This window comes from Myxocyprinus asiaticus, chromosome 35 (genome assembly GCF_019703515.2).
Source record: "Myxocyprinus asiaticus isolate MX2 ecotype Aquarium Trade chromosome 35, UBuf_Myxa_2, whole genome shotgun sequence".
Classification (NCBI taxonomy): domain Eukaryota; kingdom Metazoa; phylum Chordata; class Actinopteri; order Cypriniformes; family Catostomidae; genus Myxocyprinus; species Myxocyprinus asiaticus.
The window spans coordinates 38,196,100-38,221,421 of NC_059378.1; the positions used below are offsets into that span (position 1 = coordinate 38,196,100).

Sequence of the window (25,322 nt, forward strand, 5' to 3'; positions counted from 1 at the left end):
TTTAGCAATTCATTAATTAAAACTGCTTCTGAAACATTCACTGATAGCGCCTTGCGCGAGCAACCTCTGAGACACGGGTCTTGGTCCTGTGGGAACCAGGAAGTAATTGCGTTCACATAAACTATGGTGAGTGTGATTCTAAGGTTACATTTTCGATCTAAAAGGAAATTTTTACTCCACTGATGTTTAGGGTTGGGGTTTGGATTAGTGGGTAGAGTTAACCAAATATGCATTCCTGTTGATTGTATAACATAATTTATTACTAAAAATACAACTCGCTTTTGGCGCCACCCTGTGGACATTTCACTCGGAAACTGGAGCTAACACATGCCCATACGTTCAACAACACTTCCAGCTTCGGCCAGTGGGGGACAGTGATTCGTATTTCGGTAAGCACAGACCGATTTTAGCAGCAAAATTTTCAAACCTACTTTCGCCGAATTCCCAGTGTGATCCATCTGCAAGCACAACTCTAATTTAGTTTAAGCAGGCTTCTTTCTGTTTTGCTGTGATTTAAGGTAGTTTATCTTTCAATCCATTTGGTTATTTCATTAATTCAGTAATTAAAACGGCTTCTAACCTTTTCCAGAGAGAGGCACAGAACAAATAAAAAATGTCAAAAACCCAAAATATATTTACATTTGATCTCTCTGATACCTTCTGCTTGACCCTTGTCTAAACGCCACTCTTGATTTCTCCTGATAATAATCATCATCAGGCACAGATAGTGTCTCTCGATCGCCCCTCCTCCTTTACATCCCACCCTCTCTTTCTCTCTCTTTTCTGAACAGTCAGAGGCATATCAGAACAGACAGTCCCTCCGACATCCAGCTGTCCGGTCGCTGATTCATTTCACCACACACCAGCTCTGGGTGCAAACTCAGAAGGGGTGTTGGGGAAATTGAAAGGCGTCCTAAAAGGGCCAACAAGGATTCCATCATCATAAGATAGGTACGAAAGCTTAAATTCTAGAGTATGAAGGTGTTTCATGTTGAAATTCAATGGAATAGTTTATCTATAGTTTGCAGGTAGAGTTTATGTGCTATATTTTGTTAAAAATGGACAAAAGCCGTTAGTAAAGGGTTGGTTAAAGGAGTTTTAATGTTTGTTATTCTTGGTGTAAAGGTTTCAGTCATTGTTTTGTGTAAGGCAGCTTCTTTTCTATGTTGCTTTGTTTTACTTTTTCTTGACAGTTCTGAAATCAAAGGCATTGCTGCATACAGTTTGCAATTTTAATCTATAATTCCTCTGAGAAATTGCCTTAAGGATCGATGCAAATGAACTGTATATTTAACTCTGTCACTTGTGTACACACTGTAAAAAGTGGTAACCTGCTATTGTTTCATTAAGGAGCTACAGTATTTCTACCTGATCTAACCCTTAAAATTACACTGTAAAAAATGTCTGTAAAAGAATTTAAAATGCTACAGTAAAAAAACGTTAATTGGTTAACGGGAAGTTACCTAAACATACTGTAAATGGTAAAAAAATATAAATTTTTAACAAGACAATACATGTTATTTTACGGTAAAATATTGCATAAAAAAATACATTTCTTTTTTTTTTAGATGTATGATTTTACTGTAAAATGAACTGTAAAAATATATATTATGTTTAACAAGAGCAGTCCCATGTGACCCATCACATTTCATTATATTTTATGGGAATAGTTATGTTTCTTCTTATTTTTAATATCAGTTATGTACATTGGAGTGTTCTGTGTTATATTTTATGTAGTTTAGTTGATATTTATTGCATTATTTTAGTGTTACATGTGTTACCCTGATGGTGTTTTGTGTTTCTGTGAGTAACTTTAAATCGTCATGTGGTCTTTTATAGTTACTACGGTGAAAAGTAATAATTTTTTTATTAAAAGCAATTCCAGAAGGAGAGTATATCAAGTTTATATAATTTAAAAATATAAATGGTAGTGAACTGTAACATATACAGGCATTAAAATTACATCCCGTTAAGCCTGAAACATGGTCACCGTATGGCATGGGTTGATTTAGTGATGTTAAAGAATATTTTTGATTTGAATAAAACCAGTTAATTTAATTAACTAATCAGCATATTTTTGTGTTGTGAGTAACTGTTACAGATATGGCTATAGGTACAATGGGACAAAATATATATATATTGTATTCTAAATAATGTCAGTTGTAAACAGTTTTACAATTACACTTGCTTTTCAAATAATCAAATACTTACAGTCCTGAAAATCTGAAATGTATTCCGGTTTTTAACATAATGAAAGTCAGTTAGAAACAGTCCAATGGATTTTGTTAGTACCTGGCTTAATACTTGCTTTTAGTATCATGAAAATGTAAAAACATACAAATCAAAGATAATTAAATGTACTTCTGCCAAATAGCAGTTTAGATGCATTTAGATGTCTCTAAACTACACTGCAAAAAAAAATCCTGTTACATTTACGGTAAAAAACTGGCAGCTGTAATGTAATAAACATGAACTAAACTACATCAGCTATTACACAGAACACCCCAAAGTACATAACTGATATTAAAAATAAGAAGAAACATAACTATCCCCATAAAAAATTATGAAATGTGATGGGTAATGTAGGGAATTCTGGGAACGCCCGATTATTTTTAACCATAATTTTAACAATAATTTACCAGAAAAAGTACATGTACTCTTTTGTTATACATAATATATATTTTTACAGTTAATTATATGGTAAAATCATAGTTTTTACATGTAAAAAATTGAATTTGTACAACATTGTACTGTAAAATTACATGTATTGTCTTTTTAAATATATTATAATTTTTTACTGTAAATTTTAAGGTAACTGCCCGTTTATCAATTAACGATTTTTTACTGTAGCATTTTTATAGTCTTTTACCATTAACATGTTTTACAGTGTAAAGTTTGGAAGGCTATATAATGCACACACACTCACTCACTCACTCACTCACATTGATCAAACAGACAGCAGACCAGTGCCCATGTATATTTATCAATACGGCAATGGCATATATACAGATACATTAACCTAGCTGACAACCCTAAAACTAACATTACAAAAAAGAAGTTGTGCACTCTCTCGTATTCAAGGTGCAAGGAAAGTATTTTAATACCTTTTACTTGATGGCTACGAGGGTTGGGAGGGTTACTTTTGAAATTTATTCCACTACAGATTACAGAATACATGCTGTAAAATGTCATTTGTAACATATTCCAATAGATTATTTTAGGTAACTGGTAGAATTTTTTTATTAATTTTTTTAGCACTGGTAGATTTTTTTCACTTGTTTTGACTACAAAATATCTGCCAGTACAGTGAGACAAAATACACATGTTAAAAATACATTCTCTGAAAAACCTAAATATCTTATGCAGTGTTGTTTCTAAAACAAGATTAATCAAACTGATCTTGTTTTAAGGATTTTTAGAAATATTATAAAAATCACCAAGAATAAGATTTTTGCCCTAATATCAATATTTTTGCCTGTCTTGCTAGAGAGAGAGAGAGAAAAAAAGATCTAACGTGGATTTTCTTTTCTTTTTTGTTTTTATCCCCTTTTCTCCCAATTTGGAATGCCCTATTCCCACTACTTAGTAGGTCCTCGTGGTGGCGCGGTTACTCACCTCAATCTGGGTGGTGGAGGACAAGTCTCAGTTGCCTCCGCTTCTGAGACCGTCAATCCGCGCATTTTATCACGTGGCTTGTTGTGCATGACACCGCGGAGACTCACAGCATGTGGAGGTTCATGCTACTCTCCGCGATCCAGGCGCAATTTACCATGCACCCCACTGAGAGTGAGAACCACTAATCACGACCACGAGCAGGTTACCCCACGTGACTCTACCCTCCCTAGCAACCGGGCCAATTTGGTTGCTTAGGAGACCTGGCTGGAGTCACTCAGCACGCCCTGGATTCGAACTTGCGACTCCAGGTGTGGTAGTCAGCGTCGCTGAGCTACCCAGGCCCCCTGACGTGGATTTTTTTTTTAAAAACAGGTGCATGTATAATGTCAAGAAAATAGCATTTTAGCTTAGCATAAAGCTAAATGTTTACATGACAATTTACACATGGTTTATTTCTATTTCTGCTGCTCCAAACTTACTTCTCTGTCTGCTCATGTGAATGTAACACATCATAAGAAAGTGTTTCACCGCTGTTCAAGTGCACTTTGGATCGCATCATTTATATGTATAAATGTTTTCCATCTGAAAGGACTAAATATTAAATGAAACAAATGACAATAAAATGCAAAGTAATCTCTTCTCAGTAATCTAAATACTTTTTGAATGTAACTGTATTCTAATTACCAATGATTTAAATTGTAACTGTAGTGGAATACAGTTACTTATATTTTGTATTTTAAATACGTAATCCCGTTACATGTGTTCCGTTACTCGCCAACCCTGATGGTTACACCACATGACATTTAATTAATCAAATCAATAAAGTACAAAAAATTAAATATAAAAAAATTATATAGAAAATGCATAAAATATTTTTCAAAAAATGTATTAAACCAACATGGACACTAAGTTAACCTTTCTAAGCATTTGACACGTAAGTTTTAAACCATTTTAAAAAAATTAAAAAAAAGATTTCTAATGTTTATCACCCGGACAATTTTCACCCCTGGACACCCTTATTTTGTCAATGACCCTTTTGCTTTTTCTAAATAAACGATGAGTCTAAATAATTTTTTTGTGGTGATCAACGTTATGCCACAAATGCTGTCGATTGAGCTTAAAAGTGTCCTCGATTTTTTTTCTCATTTAAAAAGTTTTATTCCTAGGAAAGGAATTATAATTTTGAAACATATGTATAAAATCATTAACACTCACATGAGATGAGATATCAGTAACCTTATAAAATCCATTTTATTCTACATGGAGAGGGTCTCCTCATGGGGGCTGCCATGTTAGGATCACATGACCAGCCGAATACTACTCGCTTAATCTCAGTATCCGCCCTGTTGTTGGACACTTTCACTCATTAATTAAAGTTGAAGCATGTCATTTCTACAGTTTGTTTTCAAACCAGATTTCTAAATACATCCACCGTCTGCCGCTGGTCAAACAAAGAGATTGTCCCACCCCCAACTCACGCCATTGGGGCGTAAACAAGCTATTTTCATAGCGCCACAGAAACACAGTGCCTAAGTTTTTGAGAAATTAACCTATAAATGGTTTACTTATAGTTGCCTCTGCATATTAGAAGGTACTGAATTTTAACACTGAAAAAGTTACATCAGCTTTAAGTTTATAATGGCTGACTGTGAATAGTGAATTTCTGTAATGGCGCTGGTAACTGAAAACTATTGCGTTTGAATGATGGAGCATCCACACCACTAGGGGTCAGTGTAAGTCCAAGATGACAAAAAAATAAAAAATAAAAAAATAAATAAAAATACTGAGTGCACCTTTAACTTTTGTTGAACCCAGGCCAGTGGCTGTGTCTCGTTTGGAAGGATGCATCCTCCGGAGGTCGCATTTGTCAGCCGCATACGTCATCGAGGCTGTCTCGTTTCAGAAAAGCGAGTAGGACACTTCGAATGCAGCCTTCGAATGCGACCTTCTTTCACGGGAATTCAGAGGATGCATGAGGTGTATCCTTCGTGGGCACTCACAACCCACAATTCTTTGCTTCAATGGAAATGTCAAAAAAAAAAAAAAAAAGACACCAATTTGCACGTAAATATGATGTTCAAACGCAAGGAATGTTACTTCCCAAGTTGAAGTACCTCAGTAGATGTGTGCAGAGTATATAATATGTATAATTATACTAATATATAATTAAAATAAAGTATTAGACTAAAAGTACACCTGTAAAATCTATTTTCTTTTCTCTTTACATCATTATAACTCTCCTAAAATGTACCTCATACATTCCCTTCCAGAGGGACTTTGTTCCTTTCTCACTTGTAAAAGGGTGGCGTGCTGTCATAGAAACCATGTTACGTTACGTTTCCGTTTGTCCTACGAAGGCCGTCTCGTTTAAACGAGGCTTGTTTAAAAGAGGACGCTCTATATATTGCAGCCTTCAAAGGACGCATCCTACCTTGCACGCAGCCTTCCAAAGGAGACACAGCCAGTGTCATGATAAATTGAGTCCGCCCCGTATATCGAGTCCCATATGACATCACGATTCCATTGGCTCAAAGAGCTAGTCATGGGTACTCTATTCAGTGCCTGATTAAAAATCGTACAAATTCAGTTTATGGTATCTGCCGTTTTAACTATGTAAATACGACATTTAATGTCTTTTAAATAATATGTTACACATAATAATATATAACTGAAGTTATAGATTGTGAAATCAAAGATGTGTCGTTGTTTGTGTTTTTCAGTTAGCCTAGACTTCAGTGACATGCTATCGGTTTTGCTCGGGCATTACAAACGGTTACCCCGATAGAGACTCGATTAACCGGGCGGACTCAATTTATCGTGACACCGGAACGTTCCTTTAAGACAGCAACTGCGCTTGCGCAGAAGGTGATACACAAATGAGTTACTTAAATACAAAAACACATACATTATTATAAAAACAAGTACCCACACACAGAGAACAAATAGAATATTTAAGCACCACACTCACCACTCAGAATTACAACATTTACCACTAAGTACCCAATGTAACAAAAACCCATTAAACACTTTATTCCACAGCTCCGAGAATGGGAAAATCAGAGAGCCAAATGGATATCATGGAGAAAACCAATAAACCTAGAAAGCATCGCTGGACCGTCGTGGAGATCGGATTGTCCATTATTGTGCTTCTCATGAGCTGTGCTCTGGCTGGACTCATCGTGCTCTACACTTCAGCTGTGAGAGGTGGAAAAAACGCATCTTGATTCCATTCATCAGGATTATTTAGTGGCATTCAAACCCCTCAAGGAAGACCCAAGCATGTTCAAGATCTTTAGAAGATATTTCAATAGTGTGTGTTTACAAGCACAATCTTACACGATTATGCTCAATAATAATCTGACAACTTTGTATATAATACGATAAACACTTTTACCGGCGGGTTTTCGGAGGAAATCCCGATAATTTCGAATCTTCCAAAAATAAATAAATAATAATAATAAAGATAAAAAAAAATAAAAAATCGCGTTTTTCTTGCGTTGTCGAGTTTTTAGGATGAGGTGATTTTTGATTGCTATCAGCTTATTGTTGTGCAATTTAATTTTAATCTCCTCGTGGAAGCTCTGTACAACTTTTTTCTTTAACTAGATATTTTAGAAAAACATCAACAACAGAACAATGAAGTACATATGTGTTTTTAATATTATTTACTTAATTATTTTATGTAGGCAATTTAAAATTGTATATTAAATAATGTTATTTAATATAACATTATTTAATTTAATATATGATCATCTCTCATGAAAGCACATTTATTTATTTTACTTTATGTATTTTTGAGTTTTAACATTTATTTTACTATGTACAGCACATTGGTCAACAGCTGTTGTTTTAGTTGTGCTTTATAAATAAAGTGACATTAACATTTATTTAAAGTATTTCAAATGTAACATCAAAAAGCATATTTTAAATCGTCTAACGGTCTCTTTTGAAAGTATATCAAAATATATTCTTTCAAATCAACACTAAAATCGTACATTTTCTTTTTGTTTCAGAGCGCTTTAACAGAAACGATTCTTCAAAAGGTGAAGCATGTTCACAGTTATTCATGAATATTACAGTTTGAATAATTTTGACAGATTTTAGCCTTAAGATTCTTATTATTGAGTTGTTTGTGAGTCTTGTCCTACAAGTTAAACCCTGTATAATCTCTCCACATTATATAAACTGGACTATACGGGTAAATTGTAGTAGCATATACACCAAAGAACCAAGACATTATGACCACTCATAGATGAAGAGAATAACATTAATCATCATCTAACAAGACCACATGTCAAGGTCTGGGTAGATTAGATGGTAAGCGAACAATCAGTTCTCGTAATCAGCGTGTTGAATGCAGGAGAAATGGGCAGGAGTAAAGACCTGAGAGACTTTGACAAGGGCCAAATTGTTATGTCCAGACGACTGGGTCAGAGCATCTCTGAAACGGCAAGTCTTGTGGGATGCTCCCGGTCAGCAGTGGTGAGTACCTACCGACTGTTGTCCAAAAAGGGACAATCCACAAACCGGCAACAGGGTGTTGGGCACCCAAGGCTCATCGATGCACGAGGGCAATGACCGTCTGGTCGGAACCGACAGAAGGTCTACTGTGGCACAAGTCACTGAAAAATTATATTGATGGTTACAGGAGGAATATGTCACTACACACAGTGCATCGCACCCTGCTGCGTATGAGGCTGCGTAGCCACAGACTGGTCAGAGTGCCCATGATGACCTCGTCCACTGTCGAAAGAACCTACAATGGGCACGCAAGCATCGGAACTGGACCTTGGAGCAGTGGAATAAGGTTGCCTGGTCTGATGAGTCCCATTTTCTTTTACATCACGTGGGCAGCCGAGAACGTGTGCGCCATTTACCTGGAGAAGTGATGGCACCAGGATGCACTGTAGGAAGACGACAAGTCGGTGGGGGGATGGTGATGCTCTGGACAATGTTCTGCTGGGAAACCCTGGGTCCGGCCATTCACGTGGATGTCACTTTGACACATGTCACCTACCTAAACATCGTTGCAGACCAGGTACACCCCTTCATGACAATGGTATTCCCTGATGGCAGTGGCCTCTTTCAGCAGGATAATGTGCCCTGCCACACTGCACACAATGTTTGGGAATGGTTTGAAGAACATGATGAATAGTTCAATGTGTTGCCCTGGCCTCCAAATTCACCAGATCTCAATCCGATTGAGCATCTGTGGGATGTGCTGGACCAACAAGTCAGATCCACGGCGGCTGCACCTCACGACTTACAGGACTCGAAGGATCTGCTGTTGATATCTTGGTACTAGATACCACAGGACAGCTTCAGGGGTCTTGTAGAGTCCATGCATCAGCGAGTCGGCGCTGTTTTGGCGGCACGAGGAGGACAAACAGCATATTAGCAAGGTGGTCATAATATTTTGGTTCATTAGTGTACAGGGCTTCATTATATATAGTCTCAAGCTTCTTACAATTAAATGCAAGCCTTCAATGTTCATCTGAAGCAGTTAGCCCTGGCTTTAGGATGTCAAACTGCACATGTAACGGTTTTGAGTGGATTATGTCACATGGTATTTCTGCTAGGTTTGAGCGAGACATTTACCTCATATTCATGTCGTTTATCTCACCAAAACACCACAGGGCTGAAATATCGATCAAACTCTGACAGCAATGTCTGTACAACCCCAGAGTGTGTGACTGCTGGTAAGACCACTTTTGTTCTGTAATATTTTACCATTTCAAAAACGTTTTTGTGTGGTCTTTAAAGTTTGTCTCATTCAAGAGTTATTAGCTCTGCTCATCCCTGCTAAAAAGCCCCAAACCCCTCTTATTTAGCCTGGACCTGCATGGTAATAAATGCTGGTCTAAGCTGGTCTTTTCAGCAGGGATGTCCATGTTTTATTCTGTGATATAGCAGCACGATTGCTCCAGAACATGGATCCCAGCGTGGAGCCATGCCAGAACTTTTATCAATACGCCTGTGGAGGCTGGATCGAGCGTCACGTCATCCCAGAGACCAGCTCACTCCACAGCGTATTCAACATCCTGAGAGACGAGCTGGAGATAGTGCTCAAGGGTAGGTTACGACAAATTTGAATAACCTTCACAGACTCACCATTTATATTTGTTTTAAACAGTATTTCACATCTTATCTTTTTTACTATCGCACAGGAGTTCTTGAAATGGAAAGTAAGAGTGATAGAGAGGCCTTCAAGAAAGCCAAAACACTTTACAGTTCATGCATGAATGAGAGTGAGTATACACATATAGTATAAATAAGGATATATCACAGACTACTATTGTACTTATAATTAGCTTTACATAAAAAAGAAGGGCTTTCAAGAATTAATTTTATGTTGTGATTAAACGAATTAAACGCGTATATAAATATTTGCTGAGAAAGGCCCTCAAATAATTATAAATATAATATGTAATAATAAATGTAATTCAAATAATTAAAATACATTACATTATAGTGGCAGACGAGTAACGCATTGAAAGACAATACAAAAAGTGGCTTTAGAAGGCAATTATTGTTTATTTCCATTTTATTTAACATAAGCCTATTATTATTCTACAGTTCACAGCAATCCATCTTCCAAATGAATTCATCAATCTGTCTGAGATAGATTTATTATAAGGGCTTGTCTAAGGATGCGTCAATGTACACATGCGTCAGATGGACACTTTTGGAGCATCTCACTTTGGTTGCGTCGCATCATAAACGCAGTGTTTTTAGGTCGCCGTTTCTAGTTAAAAGTTTAAAACACGTCTCGAGATCCCTGTATTCAGAATTGCATTCTGTCCAGGTGTGTTTGTACGTGAGAATTCGTCCTCATCCTGTGCTGTCCTTTGTGTCAAGCAAGCCTTAGTGAGGTTTGTTCTCTGTACTGCTGCGTGTTGCCTCAACAATTGGAGATTCACTTACTGCCCCCTGCTGAAAACAGGTGGTACTTGATCTTAAATTGCTCTGATGGTTGGAATATTCCTTATTACGGTCAGGGGACTTTAATTGCATTGATTGTTTTAACACATTATTTTGATAGATTTTATAATATAATTAATCGCACAAAATTAATGCTTTAAATCGACAGCCTTAAAATAAAGCTAATTATATAATCAAAAAATATATTTAATTTATATATGGATTGTTGTTCCAAATGAGGACATGCCAATATCTCCTCAAAGGAAGGTTTTGTCAGATTAACTTACTTTTATCACAAAAAATGTAATAGGGCTGTCAACAGGTATGTACAAAATGTAGTAAGGCTTAGAAACAAAATTCAAATTTTTCACTTAAATATTACCGAAGTTCGAATTATATTCAAATTTGAAAGACATTAGATCAGGTAGGGGGAAAAATCTACAAGACATCTGATTTTTTTAATCAACGTCATCTACCACGTCCACAAGAGGTCACAACAAATCAATATAAACCAATCATCACCATGTTACCCATTATTGTTTATTGCAAAGAGCATATCTGGCTGTTACCAAATGTGCATAAAATCAAAAATTCAAAAGATTTAGCCAGTTCATATCCTCAAATATTAAGTAAAGAAGTAAAATGCTTCAATAGACGGTTCTACTTAGTGTTGCACAGTAGCCTATACCAATGCCATAGTACTACCAGAGACTCAAGCTTCATAGTACCGACTGTACCACGGTGTTTTTCATTAAATACATTTGTATGTACGTACCTAATGCTTATACAGATAAGAGAGCAAGGCATTGCCAAGACACAACCGTCAAAGTTACTCCGAACCCCTCCGTCATTTTCTATGGAAACATGCGCTACACGGACGTCTTTGACCGTTGCGTAATGTCTTGTTCAGTAACGATAAATTTTTTAAACGCTGTGTCAATGTAAAAGGATATTCAACCTTTAAAACTCGTCTCGAGACACCTGCGTTCTGTTTTATTGGTTGCACCGCGTCTGTTTTAGCCCAAGAATGTTGATCATCATCAGCGCTTGGCACACAACCAAAATTGCCTTAAAATGTAGTTGTCTATATGACCTGTGTCCGACACTATGCATATTTTCATCACTGCAACTGATGCCAAATTTTTAAGACAGTGGATTTAATAACAATTTTGACTGCTAAAATTAGTTTTTAAATAACATTGTAAGATGAAGCAATAATTATTGCTCACTTGTAATGGGTGACTCGGTTATTATTATAATATGCTGGATCATCAGGTTTTGCACAAATTTGAGGAAGCATTTTTACTAGTGGTCTCAGACAGGGGTGGGGCCAGAAGGGTGGCACGGGGTGAGCTTTGACACCCCACTAACCACCCCAAGTCGGACCCCGCTCGCGTCCTTTAGATGGTGTGCAACGTCTTAACCCATCTGTGTCGCGCATGGTCCATAACAACGTTCCGCACCCAGACGAAATTACTGGATGCCACCCCTTACTGAACTCTTGCCACCCCGTGCAAAACATCCTGGACACGCCCCGGTTTCAGTTTATTGTAATTTGTGGTCAAAACCAAACATTTCACATCTTGTCTCTCTGCTGCCCCCTGTAGATTTGATTGAGCAGCGGGACTCGCAGCCTCTTCTCAGACTCATCGACAGTATTGGTGACTGGCCCGTTGCCTCTGAGGTCTGGAACAGCACATCAGGTACTGGAGATAGCGGTGACATTTACAAAGAATGACAGATTCTCAGGCTTATCTAAATGGGATAAACAGCTGTCGCTGTGAGTTGATAAGGACCAGACTGACAGAAAGACCCAGTGTTTGAAAGAGCGATGGCCGCCCTGGTCATCTGTCATGTGTGTGGTGCGGGTGGTGGGGGATAAAGTCGTGTTAAAGACATTGAAAAGGAGACCTAATGTGATGATTGGCATTAAGGCTCCTTATAGATGACTGCCACCTTGAGAGAGAGACGTAGATTACAGATTGCCCACTTTCATGATGCACTCCGAATGATGCAATCGAGTCGGTCTCCCTACACTGTCAAACTACATACAGGTGCTGGTCATATAATTAGAATATCATCAAAAAGTTGATTTATTTCACTAATTCCATTCAAAAAGTGAAACTTGTATATTATATTCATTCATTACACACAGACTGATATATTTCAAATGTTTATTTCTTTTAATTTTGATGATTATAACTGACAACTAAGGAAAATCCCAAATTCAGTATCTCAGAAAATTAGAATATTGTGAAAAGGTTCAATATTGAAGACACCTGGTGCCACACTCTAATCAGCTAATTAACTCAAAACACCTGCAAAGGCCTTTAAATGGTCTCTCAGTCTAGTTCTGTACGCTACACAATCATGGGGAAGACTGCTGACTTGACAGTTGTCCAAAAAACGACCATTGACACGTTGCACAAGGAGGGCAAGACACAAAAGGTCATTGCAAAAGAGGCTGGCTGTTCACAGAGCTCTGTGTCCAAGCACATTAATAGAGAGGCGAAGGGAAGGAAAAGATGTGGTAGAAAAAAGTGTACAAGCAATAGGGATAACCGCACCCTGGAGAGGATTGTGAAACAAAACCCATTCAAAAATGTGGGAGAGAACCACTACGCACAGACGTATGCAAGACATGGGTTTCAGCTGTCGCATTCCTTGTGTCAAGCCACTCTTGAACAACAGACAGCGTCTGAAGCGTCTCGCCTGGGCTAAAGACAAAAAGGACTGGACTGCTGCTGAGTGGTCCAAAGTTATGTTCTCTGATGAAAGTAAATTTTGCATTTCCTTTGGAAATCAGGGTCCCAGAGTCTGGAGGAAGAGAGGAGAGGCATACAATCCACGTTGCTTGAGGTCCAGTGTAAAGTTTCCACAGTCAGTGATGGTTTGGGGTGCCATGTCATCTGCTGGTGTTGGTCCACTGTGTTTTCTGAGGTCCAAGGTCAACGCAGCCGTATACCAGGAAGTTTTAGAGCACTTCATGCTTCCTGCTGCTGACCAACTTTATGGAGATGCAGATTTCATTTTCCAACAGGACTTGGCACCTGCACACAGTGCCAAAGCAACCATTATCTGGTTTAAGGACCATGGTATCCCTGTTCTTAATTGGCCAGCAAACTCGCCTGACCTTAACCCCATAGAAAATCTATGGGGTATTGTGAAGAGGAAGATGCGATATGCCAGACCCAACAATGCAGAAGAGCTGAAGGCCACTATCAGAGCAACCTGGGCTCTCATAACACCTGAGCAGTGCCACAGACTGATCGACTCCATGCCACGCCGCATTGCTGCAGTAATTCAGGCAAAAGGAGCCCCAACTAAGTATTGAGTGCTGTACATGCTCATACTTTTCATGTTCATACTTTTCAGTTGGCCAAGATTTCTAAAAATCCTTTCTTTGTATTGGTCTTAAGTAATATTCTAATTTTCTGAGATACTGAATTTGGGATTTTCCTTAGTTGTCAGATATAATCATCAAAATTAAAAGAAATAAACATTTGAAATATATCAGTCTGTGTGTAATGAATGAATATAATATACAAGTTTCACTTTTTGAATGGAATTAGTGAAATAAATCAACTTTTTGATGATATTCTAATTATATGACCAGCACCTGTATACACAATATGGCCAAAAGTTTGTGGACACCCCCTTCTAATTAACGAATTTGGTTAGTCCATTAAATCCAGTAAAGAAAAATCTTAATGTTTCTTTATGTAATGGCTTGGGATTTGTGTGCTTCCAAATTTGTGGCAACTGTTTGGGGAGAGCCCTTTTCTGTTCCAGCATGACAATGCCCCTGTGAACAAAGTGATGTCCATAAAGAAATGGTTTACTGTGTCTGGCATGGAAGAAATTGACTGGCCTGCACAAAGCCCAGACCTGAACCCCACTGATCACTTTTGGGGTGAACTGGAACAGCAACTGTAAGTCAGGCCCCATCGACCAACATCTGTTCCTGACCTCACTGATAGCCTTGTGTCTGAATGAGAGCAAATCCCTGCAGCCATGTTACTACATACAGTATAGTGGAAAGCCTTCCCAAAAGAGTGGAAGCTGTTATTACAGCAAAGGGGAAAATTGATGCCTAAGGTTTTGAAATCAAATGTTCATCAAGCACATATGGTGTCCACAAACTTTTGGCCATATAGTATATATTTGTATATATCTGAATATTTTGCAATTAGATTGAAATATATTGTTTCCGTACTTTGAATCAACATCTTAAAGTCGTGTTTATATATTTCTATCAGTTTTAATTCGATTACATGGTGGGGGTTCACAGCATTTCGCCACTTCAATATAGGACAATATTTTAATTTCAGACAAAATTATGGGACATCTTGGTTTATGTGAGCTAGTTAGCACCCTTAGCCTGGCCAGGCTGGAAGACCAGCAAACCATTTTAGGATATTGTTTTGGCAGGGTAATTCAGTACTAAAAGGTATTGATAAAAAATAGTTCAATCTATTAAAAAAATGTATTACCCAATGTTTGTTTGAGCTCTGTGCTTTTATGCCTGTTAGATTATTGTGACGTTAGTTTAGCAATATGCTAATGCTAGACTTCAATACCGAAATATTGCTATTAGATATATTTATGTATTGTCTGCAGGTAATTCAATACCGAAAGGCATTGATAAAAATAGTTCAATTTAATATAGGCTTAAAAGTTGCCCATTTTACCCAACATTTGCGTGTGCTGTATATTTTTATGCTTATTATAATATTGTGACATTAGCCTAGCAACATGCTAGTGCCAATTTAATTAGAAATCATTTGTTAGCTGAATTTCTTGTACAGTTCACATACAGAGTGCTAGAACATTCCATATAGGTCACTTATGAGATTTGATTTCAGCTAGGATGCTGCCGAAGGGGCCGTTCACACCAAACTTGTTTTTGTGTCCATCTGCACTTTTCTCCATTGTTTATTTCAGCAAGGTAATTCAAAATCAAAAGGTATTGATAAAAAAACATAAAAAAAAAATTTGTGATACAATTTTTTTTATTGATTCACACATCAAACAAAGAAAAGCAAAACATATATACACAGAATCAACATTAACTCCCACTACCACCCCTCCCCCTCCCAATCCCCAACTCCACCCCGACCCTCAACAAATACCCCTGTGGTCACACATGAGCACATACACAAAAAAATATATATAATAATCACACACATTAATAACTAGACCTCTCACTCTCTCCACTGCCCCACCCCGAGAGCCCTCCAAGGACACCAAATATTTGCCCCATTTCCCAACAAAATCCAAATTCCCCAGTCTTCTAGATGGTCCTTCTTCTAAAGCCACCACCCTCCCCATCTCCGACCATCACTCCTAAAATGGGGGCGCTCCAGCCGACTTCCATCCCCTTAAAACAACTTGTCTGGTGATCATAACACTGGTTAGGACCCAATTTTTTACTGGGACATTTACCATTCCAAATGAAGGACTTCGCTATGCTATCAAATTGCTTGAAATAACAAAGCGGGACATCTATAGGGAGAGACTGTAGCAGGTAGATGAATTTTGGAATACAATTCATTTTAATAAAATTAACCTTCCCAATCATAGATAAATGTAATCAAGCCCACCTGCCCACATCGCTCGATTTTTTTTATTTTTATTAAAGGGTCAAAATTAACTCTAACTAAATCACACAAATTTGCTGGGAATAAAATACCCAAATACTTAAAGTCCTGTTTGGGCCACTGGAAGGCGCCTGGCTGAAAAGCCATTACCGGGCAGTACGCTGTCAGAGCCAAAGCTTCGGATTTAGACTAATTAACTCAGTATCCCGAGAAATTAGAAAAGGAATTAATAATTCTGTGGAGGCAAGGCATAGATCTAGTAGGGTCGGAGATGAATAATAAAATATCATCTGCGTAAAGCAAAAGCTTATGTGCCACACCTCCCGCCACCACTCCTGGAAAATCATCCTCCTTTCTTATCGTGGCTGCTAATGGTTCCTGGGCAAGACAGAACATTAATGGGGAAAGAGTAAAATAATCTGAAATGAATCCATTCGTTTATACCGCCACTACCGGGTGTCTATAAACTAACATAATCCATCCAATAAAATTATTCCCGAACCCGTACGTTTCTAAAATCTTAAAAAGATAACCCCATTTTTTGGCGTCAAGGGAGATGGCAGCGACTGGAGTAATTTTTTTTTTTTTTCAATTAACATTTTTTATTGACTCAAACATATAACAAAGAAAAAACACAACATATATACAATGAGTCAACATTTAACCCCCACTATTACCCCTCCCCAATCACCAACCCCACCCCGACCCCCAACGAACACACCTGTGGTCACAAATACAATACATAGGTTTAAAAGTAAACCTCTCTCTCCACAGCCCCTCCCCGAGAGTCTACCAAAAACACCAAATACCTGCCCCACTACCTAGCAAACAAATCTCGAACCCCCAGCCCTGTGCTCGACATCTCCTCAAAAGCCACCACCCTCCCCATTTCTGCACACCACTCCCCATCTGACTTCCATCCCCTTAAAATAATCTGCCTGCCAATCATAATACTGGTCAGAACCCAATTTTTTATGTGTTCGTCCCCCAAATTTATGACTGCCTCATCGCCCAGAATACAGAGTCCAGGGCAAAACAAAATTCAAGTGCCCAAAACATCACATATGACACTCTGAACCTTCAACCAAAGCTCTTGGATCTTAACACCCCCCCAAAAAACATTGTGTCTCCATCTTCTGATTGGCATCACCAGCAGGTGGGTATGTCTTTAAGATCAAGCCTATACAATCTAGAGGGGGTCCAATAGAATCTATGTAAAATCTTGAATTGCATATGGCATCTCTAGATGCAGACTTGACGTTTTTTAGAATCCTAGCCCACACTCCCTCCTCCAATACCAAGTTTAAATATTTCTCCCATAATCTCTTGAGAGATGTTGAAGTTCCGTGCAGCGACCGGAGTATTGATGAAACACCTAATGTTATCAGAAGAGCTACGGCCCCGAATAAACCCCATCTGCAATGTATAAGAGATGTCACAACTTAATCGGTTAGCCAAAATATTTGACAATATTTTAACATCTAGTTGGATCAGGGAAATTGGACGGTAACTCTTACACTCACTTGGATCTTTGTCCTTTTTAAGAATCAAACTGATCCGCGCTTGCGTCATGGTTGGCGGAAGCTTTCCATTCTTTATGATTCCATATAAACTTCTAGCAAAAGTGGAGCCAGTTCTGTAGCATAAGATCTAAAAAACTCAGCGGCAAAGCCATCTGGCCCCGGAGACTTGCCTGTAGGCAAGGCCTTAATTACCTCGTCAAGCCTCCTCCAAGGTTATATCAGAATCAAGAGAATTTTTTTGCTCAGCCATCAGTTTTGGAAGTTCTAATGGTTCCACAAAGTTTCTGATATCCTCATCATTAGACGAAGATGTGGAACTATAGAGATCAAGATAGAATTCTTTAAAAGCAATATTAATATCAATGGCTGAGGTAAATATTTCACCACCAGCAGATTTCACTGAGGGAATTTTTTTTTTTCAGCAAACACAATATAGAAATATATCGATATTTTAAAAAAAAATTTAATTAACAAATTTATTATTTTACCAAATATTTGTGTGTGCTGTGTACTTTTATGCTGTGTACTTTTATGTACTTTTATATTAGAATATTAGTGCCAACTTCATAGAAATCATTTGTTAGCCGAGTTTCTTGTGCAGTTCACGTGTGGAGTGCTATTTTTGTGACACATGGAGTTGATGCCTATGTAGGTATCGTTCCCTTTATGAGATTTTATTTCAGTTAGGATGCTGTCTAAGAGGCCATTCACACCGAATGCAGTTTTGTGTCCGTCTGCACTCTTTTTCCATTGTTTTTTCAGCAACACAATATGGAAAGAAATCAATAATAAAAAAAAAGTTGAATTTAATTTAAACATTTATTATTTTACCAATATTTGTGTGCTGTGTACATTTATGCCTATTAGAGTATTGTGACATTAGCGTAGCAACAACAATGTAAACATGCATTAGACGGACGGCTTTGAGCGTTGCGCCGTGTCCAGTTGTTTTGTCAGTGTCTCGCGCAGGAGAGCTGCATATTGTGTCAGTTAAGAAATAACTTTTTTAAAAGTGCATCTCAAGACAACTGCATTCTGTTTTATGTGTTGAGCAGTCAGCGCAAGAACATGTTCAGTCTAAAGGGCTCCTTAGAAGGCAGCTGCAATGGACTCGTACACACACCACTCTGGCCCTTGCTGACAGATTTATTATGGGTTTTTAGAGAAAAGAAAAGTCTAATGTCTAATGCCAATAGAGACGTTTAACCATAACCATAACTGCCCATTGGAAAACCAAGCTATAATTATGTTTCATTACCATCTGTCTCATGTAAACAACGGGCAACTTTTTGGACTGTAAGTTTCTTGGGTCATTTTTAAAGATATTTACACTAGCTAAGTAGAGTATAAATTACTTAGAGATTAAATGGAATGCATTGGCTGTGTATAGCAAAGAGCTAATGACATGCACATTATATAAAGTGGGTCCACCATGTGACAGCATTGTCTGCTATTTTAAACGTTTATTGTTGCATAATGCATACTGTTTTACATACTATTTAAAAAATAGTAGGTAGTATACAGTGTATATTGCTCAGTTTGCAGTAAATAGTATGCGTGTATTTCATTCCAATCACAGCCCTTGATTTGCTACTTGCTACTGCTAGTCAGAAAGAGTTTGGTGGATTTCACTGGGTCTTTAATATAAATGTGTGTTGTAACTCATGATTGCACATGTATGTTCTCACAGAGGAAGCATGGAGCCTGGAGGACAAGCTGGCCATTCTGAATGCCCGGTACAGTAAGAAGGCTGTGCTCGAGATGTTTGTATGGCCAGATGACCGCGACTCTAGCCGCTACATTATCCATGTAAAGATGCAAAATGCACTGCCCAATTTACTCTTATATGTCACTAACATGGTACTACCATGGTATATTGGGCATGTACTGTAATTATACTGTAGTATTTGGGCATGTACTATGATACTATGGTTTTCTGGACATGTACCATCAACATACTGTGTCTTTTTTGGGCATGTACCATGGTAATACAATATTTTTTTTTTTTTTGCATACATCATCTTACTGCCGTTTTTTTTATTTATTTTTTTTTACATTGTGCCATGGTAATACCATGTTTTTTTTAATATATGTACCATGGCATAAACATCATATTTGGGGCATGTACAATGGCTCTACCATTGGTACTACCACTACTTACAAAAAGTACTGTGCTGCTACCATGGTACAGTGAGGTTATCAGATGGCAATTCCATGTTACTTTGATATTTTTTGAAGGGTATTACAATGGAACGTTTTGTAAGTGTGATAATACTATGTTTTTTTTTTACCATGGTAATTTTTTTACCATGGTAGTACCATGGTATTTTGGGCATGGGACTACCATGACTGTTTTGACATACACTATGGTAATACCATGTTTTTGAAAATGGACCATCATTCTATCTGTTTTTTTGGACATATAGTACGGTACAGTACAACGATGGTATCAGATGGCAGTACCATGGTACTTTGAAATATAACATGTTATTGGCCATGGTGTTTACATGGTACTCCAAGGTACTTCCCAGAATACCATGGTACATGTCCAAAAAAACATGGTATTACCATGGTTCAACCATTGGTTGTTTTAGACTTATACTATGGTACAATGATGGTATCAGATGGTAATACCATGGTACTGGCCATAGTATCTACATGGTTCTTGAAAGCTCTTCCAAGAATACTATGGTACATTAAAAAAAGGTATTACCATGGTGCTTTTTGTAAGTGTGATGCTACTATGGTTTTTTGGACACTTACCATGGTATTACCATGGTTTTTTGGACATGTATAATAGCAATACCCTGGCTTTTTGGGTATGTACCATGGTTAACCATTGTTTTTTTGGACAGATACTATGGTGCAATGATGGTATCAGATGGTATTACCATGGTACTTTTTGTAAGTGTGATAATACTGTGTTTTTTTGTTTTAGATTTTTTTGGACATGGTACCATGGTACAACCATGACTTTTTTGGCATGCACTATGGTAATACCATGTTTTTGAACATGTATCATGATTCTACCATGTTTTTTTGGACATATATATGATGGTATCTGATGGCAATACCATGGTACTTTAAAAGTTATTGGCCATTGTATTTACATGGTACTTCAAAGAATACCATGGTACATATCCAAAAAACATGGTATTATCATGGTACTTTTGTAAGTGTGATGCTACTATGTGTTTTTTTTATTTTTTTTTTTACATATACTATGGTACAGTGATGGTATCAGATGGTAATACCATAGTACTGGCCACAGTTTTTACAAGGTTCTTGAAGGTACTTCCAAGACCACTGTGATACATGTCCAACAATCATGGTATTACCATGGTATCCTTTGAAATACCTTTTGAAGAACCATGGGATTTCCATTTGTTTACCATCTCTGTTCTACAACAAAATGTTTTGTAAGGATTGGCTGCATCTCCCTTAAAATCAGCAGTGACTTATTGCTATTTATTTTACATAATAAATGCTGATTAAAATGCCATTTGGAGCTTGAGCTAATAAAACAATGTCAATGATTTTATGAAGGTTTATTTATTAATGGAGAACTCTTGGGTGATATTATGCATACAGTACCAAACAAAGCATTACGGATAATGAAGAGCAATCCAATCAGATTGCTTTGGAAGTGCTATTAAATGAGTTGCAAAATCAGAACAAATTATCTAGTCATCTTCTGTTTTCACAGGTTGACCAGCCAGCACTTGGCATGCCTTCAAGAGATTATTACCTCAGTGATGGAAACTATAAGAAGGTTTTGTATCTTTGTGACAGACATTCTCTATTGGTACGCTTATTAAATTATATAAATCAACAACTCCTCCTTTGTAAGAAGGTGCGTGAGGCCTACCTGGAGTTCATGGTTTCCATGGCGAGGATAGTGCGAGAAGACCGGAACTTGACCCAAGATGAAGAGCGCGTGTGGGAGGAGATGATTCAAGTGTTGGAGTTGGAGACGGACATTGCTAACGTGAGTTTAATAAGAGACAGACATTTGTAATGCGAGTTTAAATGGAGACAGTAAAACATCAGGAGTTTACAGCTGATTCTGCCCAGTGCATTCACAGGCTACCTCACCTGCAGAAGAACGCAATGACATCACTGTGCTGTACAATAAAATGACACTGACAGAGGTGCAGCAAACGTTCAACCTCAATGTAAGTGCAGAAAAGCAAACTTTGGTCATGCTTTGGGGTGGGGTTCTGAACCACCACAGTGTCTTTTCCATAGAATTCTGAATTAATAGAATTCTGTGCTGGAAATGGCGCTGATGGAAATTAAATATTTAAATGTTTTTCAGAACTTGTTTTCCTTTGTCTTGCTGAAGATAATTTTCCTTTCCTTTGTCTTGCTGAAGATAATTTCACAGCTAACATTTTATGTCCTAAATACACACAATTAAGTACTATTTTCATTTTTTTTTTTTGCATTTTTGGCGAAATTACAGCTCAATTGGAAATGACTCCCCATAAAAATATTCTGTTCACAAGAGATATTAACCTTGATTTTTCATTTCTACTTATATCACTTGTCTCTTATTTCATCTCAAGCATGCTCTTCACTGACACTTTTGTTGACTTGGATAACAAGTAAACTAACTTTCGAAAAAAATTTATTATTGTAAATGAAGCCACAACTGTGTGAAAATCGGCATAAAAAAAAAAAATTATAGAAATCATTTTTACACAATGTTAAAGTGGTTTGTTTATTTTGCTCTTTGTTTAGATTATCATAGTTTTAAACATGTAATAATTTGTATTTTTATAATGGATTTTCCTAGTTTAATATTGAAAGTCTGTGTAAAAGGAGGCTAAAACAGACAAATCTATACATAAAAGGCATTTGAAAAATACCAAAAATAAATGATAAAGGCCTAGTTAAAGGTTTCCAGTTCAGTTTTAATGTGACCTTAAAATCAGTTTTCAGATTTAATAAAAGTCAAGCCCTGGGATATGAAAGTGCCCGAAGTTGAAGAAACACTCATACACTCTCTGAGCACTTTATTAGGAACACCTGTACACCAACTTATTCATGCAATTATCTAATCAGCCAATCGTGTGGCAGCAGTGCAATGCATAAAATCATGCAGATACAGGTCAGGAGCTTCAGTTAATGTTCACATCATCCATCAGAATGGGGAAAAAAATGTCATCTCAGTGATTTGGAGCGTGGCATGATTGCTGGTGCCAGATGGGCTGGTTTGAGTATTTCTGTAACTGCTGACCTCCTGGGATTTTCTAGTCTCAGTCTCTACAGTTTACTCAGAATGGTGCCAGAAACAAAAAACATCCAGTGAGTGGCAGTTCTGTGGACGGAAACGCCTTGTTGATGAGAGAGGTCAACGGAGAATGGCCAGACTGGCTCGAGCTGACAGAAAGGCTACGGTAACTCAGATAACCGCTCTGTAAATTGTAGTGAGCAGAATAGCATCTCAGAATGCATAACATGTCGAACCTTGAGGTGGATGGGCTACAACAGCAGAAGACCACGTCGGATACTTTATTAGGACCAGTGTTCCTAATAAAGTGCTCTGTGAGTGTATGTGTCTGCCGAACTTGATGGTCACCATGTTTTTGCCAAGTAGGACATGGTCCTAAATCAACATTCAATATAGTTCTAACCCTAACCATTAACTATCCCTAAAATCTGATTGGTTGATATAGGAACGTTGGTCCAGGACCAACAAGGATATTGATCCACCAACATTATACTACATGTAAAAATCAAGGTCACTGACAATTGATATAAAAGTTGTTTGTTTTTCTCTATAAAGCAAAAAGACATGCTTATCTTGTACCTCTTCATGAAATTCCAGGGCTTTAACTGGACACGCTACATCCAAGGTATCATGTCCAGTGTTTTGATTACAGTGCAACCAGAAGAACCCATCGTCGTGTACTGCTCACCATATCTCGAGAAGCTCACTGATGTTCTCTCTAAACACAGTCACAGGTACAGATAGTGAGATTTGAATGCATAAACTCTAAAATGCAAGTTCATTTCAGATTCGTCATTTGGCATTTTGTCCGTTATTTTTTTTTTCACTAAAGAAAGAAACTTGCATTGTTCAGAGGTTGAGTTATTATTGAGAACTCTGACTTTCACTCATTATCTCACAGTTCAGTTTGGTTCACGATGCTGAACTCACGGTTCATGATTCTTTAAACTAAGCCTAAATCGAGAAAAGTTACGAGTTTTTTTTTATGTTACTTTAAAGGCAGATGCAGAACAGTTCATTTCCTTTAAAATTTTGCTAAAAGTACTGTTCTTAAAAGTGCTAAATGATCCATCGGAGAAGTACTGGGACTAAAAATCAGCCTAGAACAGGCCAATGGTGACACCAAATGGAAATATTTGCTAATAATTCTGCTTACTGAAAATATAGAATTGTTCGATAAATATGATGCTTACACACTGTCGCTGATTACATACATTTAAAATATTTTAAATTAAAATTATATTTAAAAAAAATAATATTGTCTCTGATTACATCTAAATATTCTTTTTAAAAATACATATTTAATAGAAGTGCATGCTTTAAATAATAATTATTTACTGATTAAATCAAATGAGACATGACAGTTGACATTAGCATATATTCCCCCTTAGCATTATTATACATAATATTCAGTATTATATACAGTAGATTAATATGGTTAATAACATTATTATTATTTTTATTTATTTTTATTTTCTCCCTAATTTGGAATGCCCAATTCCCAATGCGCTCTAAGTCCTCATGGTGGTGTAGCGACTCACCTCAATCTGGGTGGCGGAGGACGAATCTCAGTTGCCTCCACGTCTGAGACTGTCAATCTGTGCATCTTATCATGTGGCTTGTTGAGCGTGTTACAGCAGAGACCTAGCACGTGTGGAGGCTTCACGCTATTCTCCGCGGCATCCACGCACAACTCACCACGCCCTACCGAGAGCGAGAACCACATTATAGCGACCATAAGGAGGTTACCCCATGTGACTCTACCCTCCCTAGCAACCGGGCCAATTGGTTGCTTAGGAAGCCTGAATGGAGTCACTTAGCATGCCCTGGATCCAAACTTGCGACTCCAGGTGTGGTAGTCAGCGTCTTTACTTGCTGAGCTACCTAGGCCTCTGGTTAATAACATTATTAATATGATTAGTAATGATTAGTATGATCATTAAACCTCTGCCAACTTTAATTTTCTCTCTTGCAGTCAGTGCAGATCAGTCTGGTGCTTGAAACGGACATTCAATCCCTCGCGCTGAAAAGGCGCGTCTCTCTCCTGCTTCTGGTTTCACTTTCAGTTTCCGCAGTTTCAGCCGAATTCATCGTACAACAACTGTGGCTGCTAGTGTGCAATCGTATTTTAGAGCTCCTTGTGTCCAATGAAGCGATTTTCATTTGTATGCCCGCTTTATGTAGGTTTAGAATGTTGCGCATCGTCAAATTTTTTTAATCATGACGTTTCGTGCTATGATAAACCGTTACACCCCTAGTATCTGGGCAAATCTGAGCACAGTTTAGAGACATTGTTTAGATCTTTTCTGGAACTCTATAGAAGTATTTTTCTCAAAACCCTAGCAAAAGGCATGAGACATAAGCAAAGTTCTCCATTTCCTCTCCATTTAATGTCATTGTTGTGTAGGCAAAACAAATGCAATACTG

At 37.6% G+C, this 25,322-nt stretch overlaps 1 protein-coding gene across 2 annotated transcripts in view; it reads left to right on the forward strand.

Annotated features, from left to right (window-relative positions):
* The first annotated feature begins 853 nt into the window (after positions 1–853).
* LOC127426598 (membrane metallo-endopeptidase-like 1) overlaps positions 854–25,322 on the forward strand; it is a 39,830-nt gene continuing 15,361 nt past the window's right edge. Inside the window, exons 1-12 of one of the 2 annotated variants that reach the window (XM_051673506.1) lie at positions 854–951; positions 6,655–6,819; positions 7,629–7,658; positions 9,252–9,314; positions 9,526–9,687; positions 9,783–9,863; positions 12,144–12,239; positions 19,350–19,468; positions 21,366–21,431; positions 21,510–21,647; positions 21,745–21,834; positions 23,493–23,629. In XM_051673506.1, the coding sequence (XP_051529466.1) occupies positions 6,663–6,819; positions 7,629–7,658; positions 9,252–9,314; positions 9,526–9,687; positions 9,783–9,863; positions 12,144–12,239; positions 19,350–19,468; positions 21,366–21,431; positions 21,510–21,647; positions 21,745–21,834; positions 23,493–23,629 (1,139 nt within the window). In that variant the 5' untranslated portion in view covers positions 854–951; positions 6,655–6,662. The remainder of the gene's footprint in view (positions 952–6,654; positions 6,820–7,628; positions 7,659–9,251; positions 9,315–9,525; positions 9,688–9,782; positions 9,864–12,143; positions 12,240–19,349; positions 19,469–21,365; positions 21,432–21,509; positions 21,648–21,744; positions 21,835–23,492; positions 23,630–25,322) is intronic. The other variant, XM_051673507.1, reaches the window with a different exon arrangement.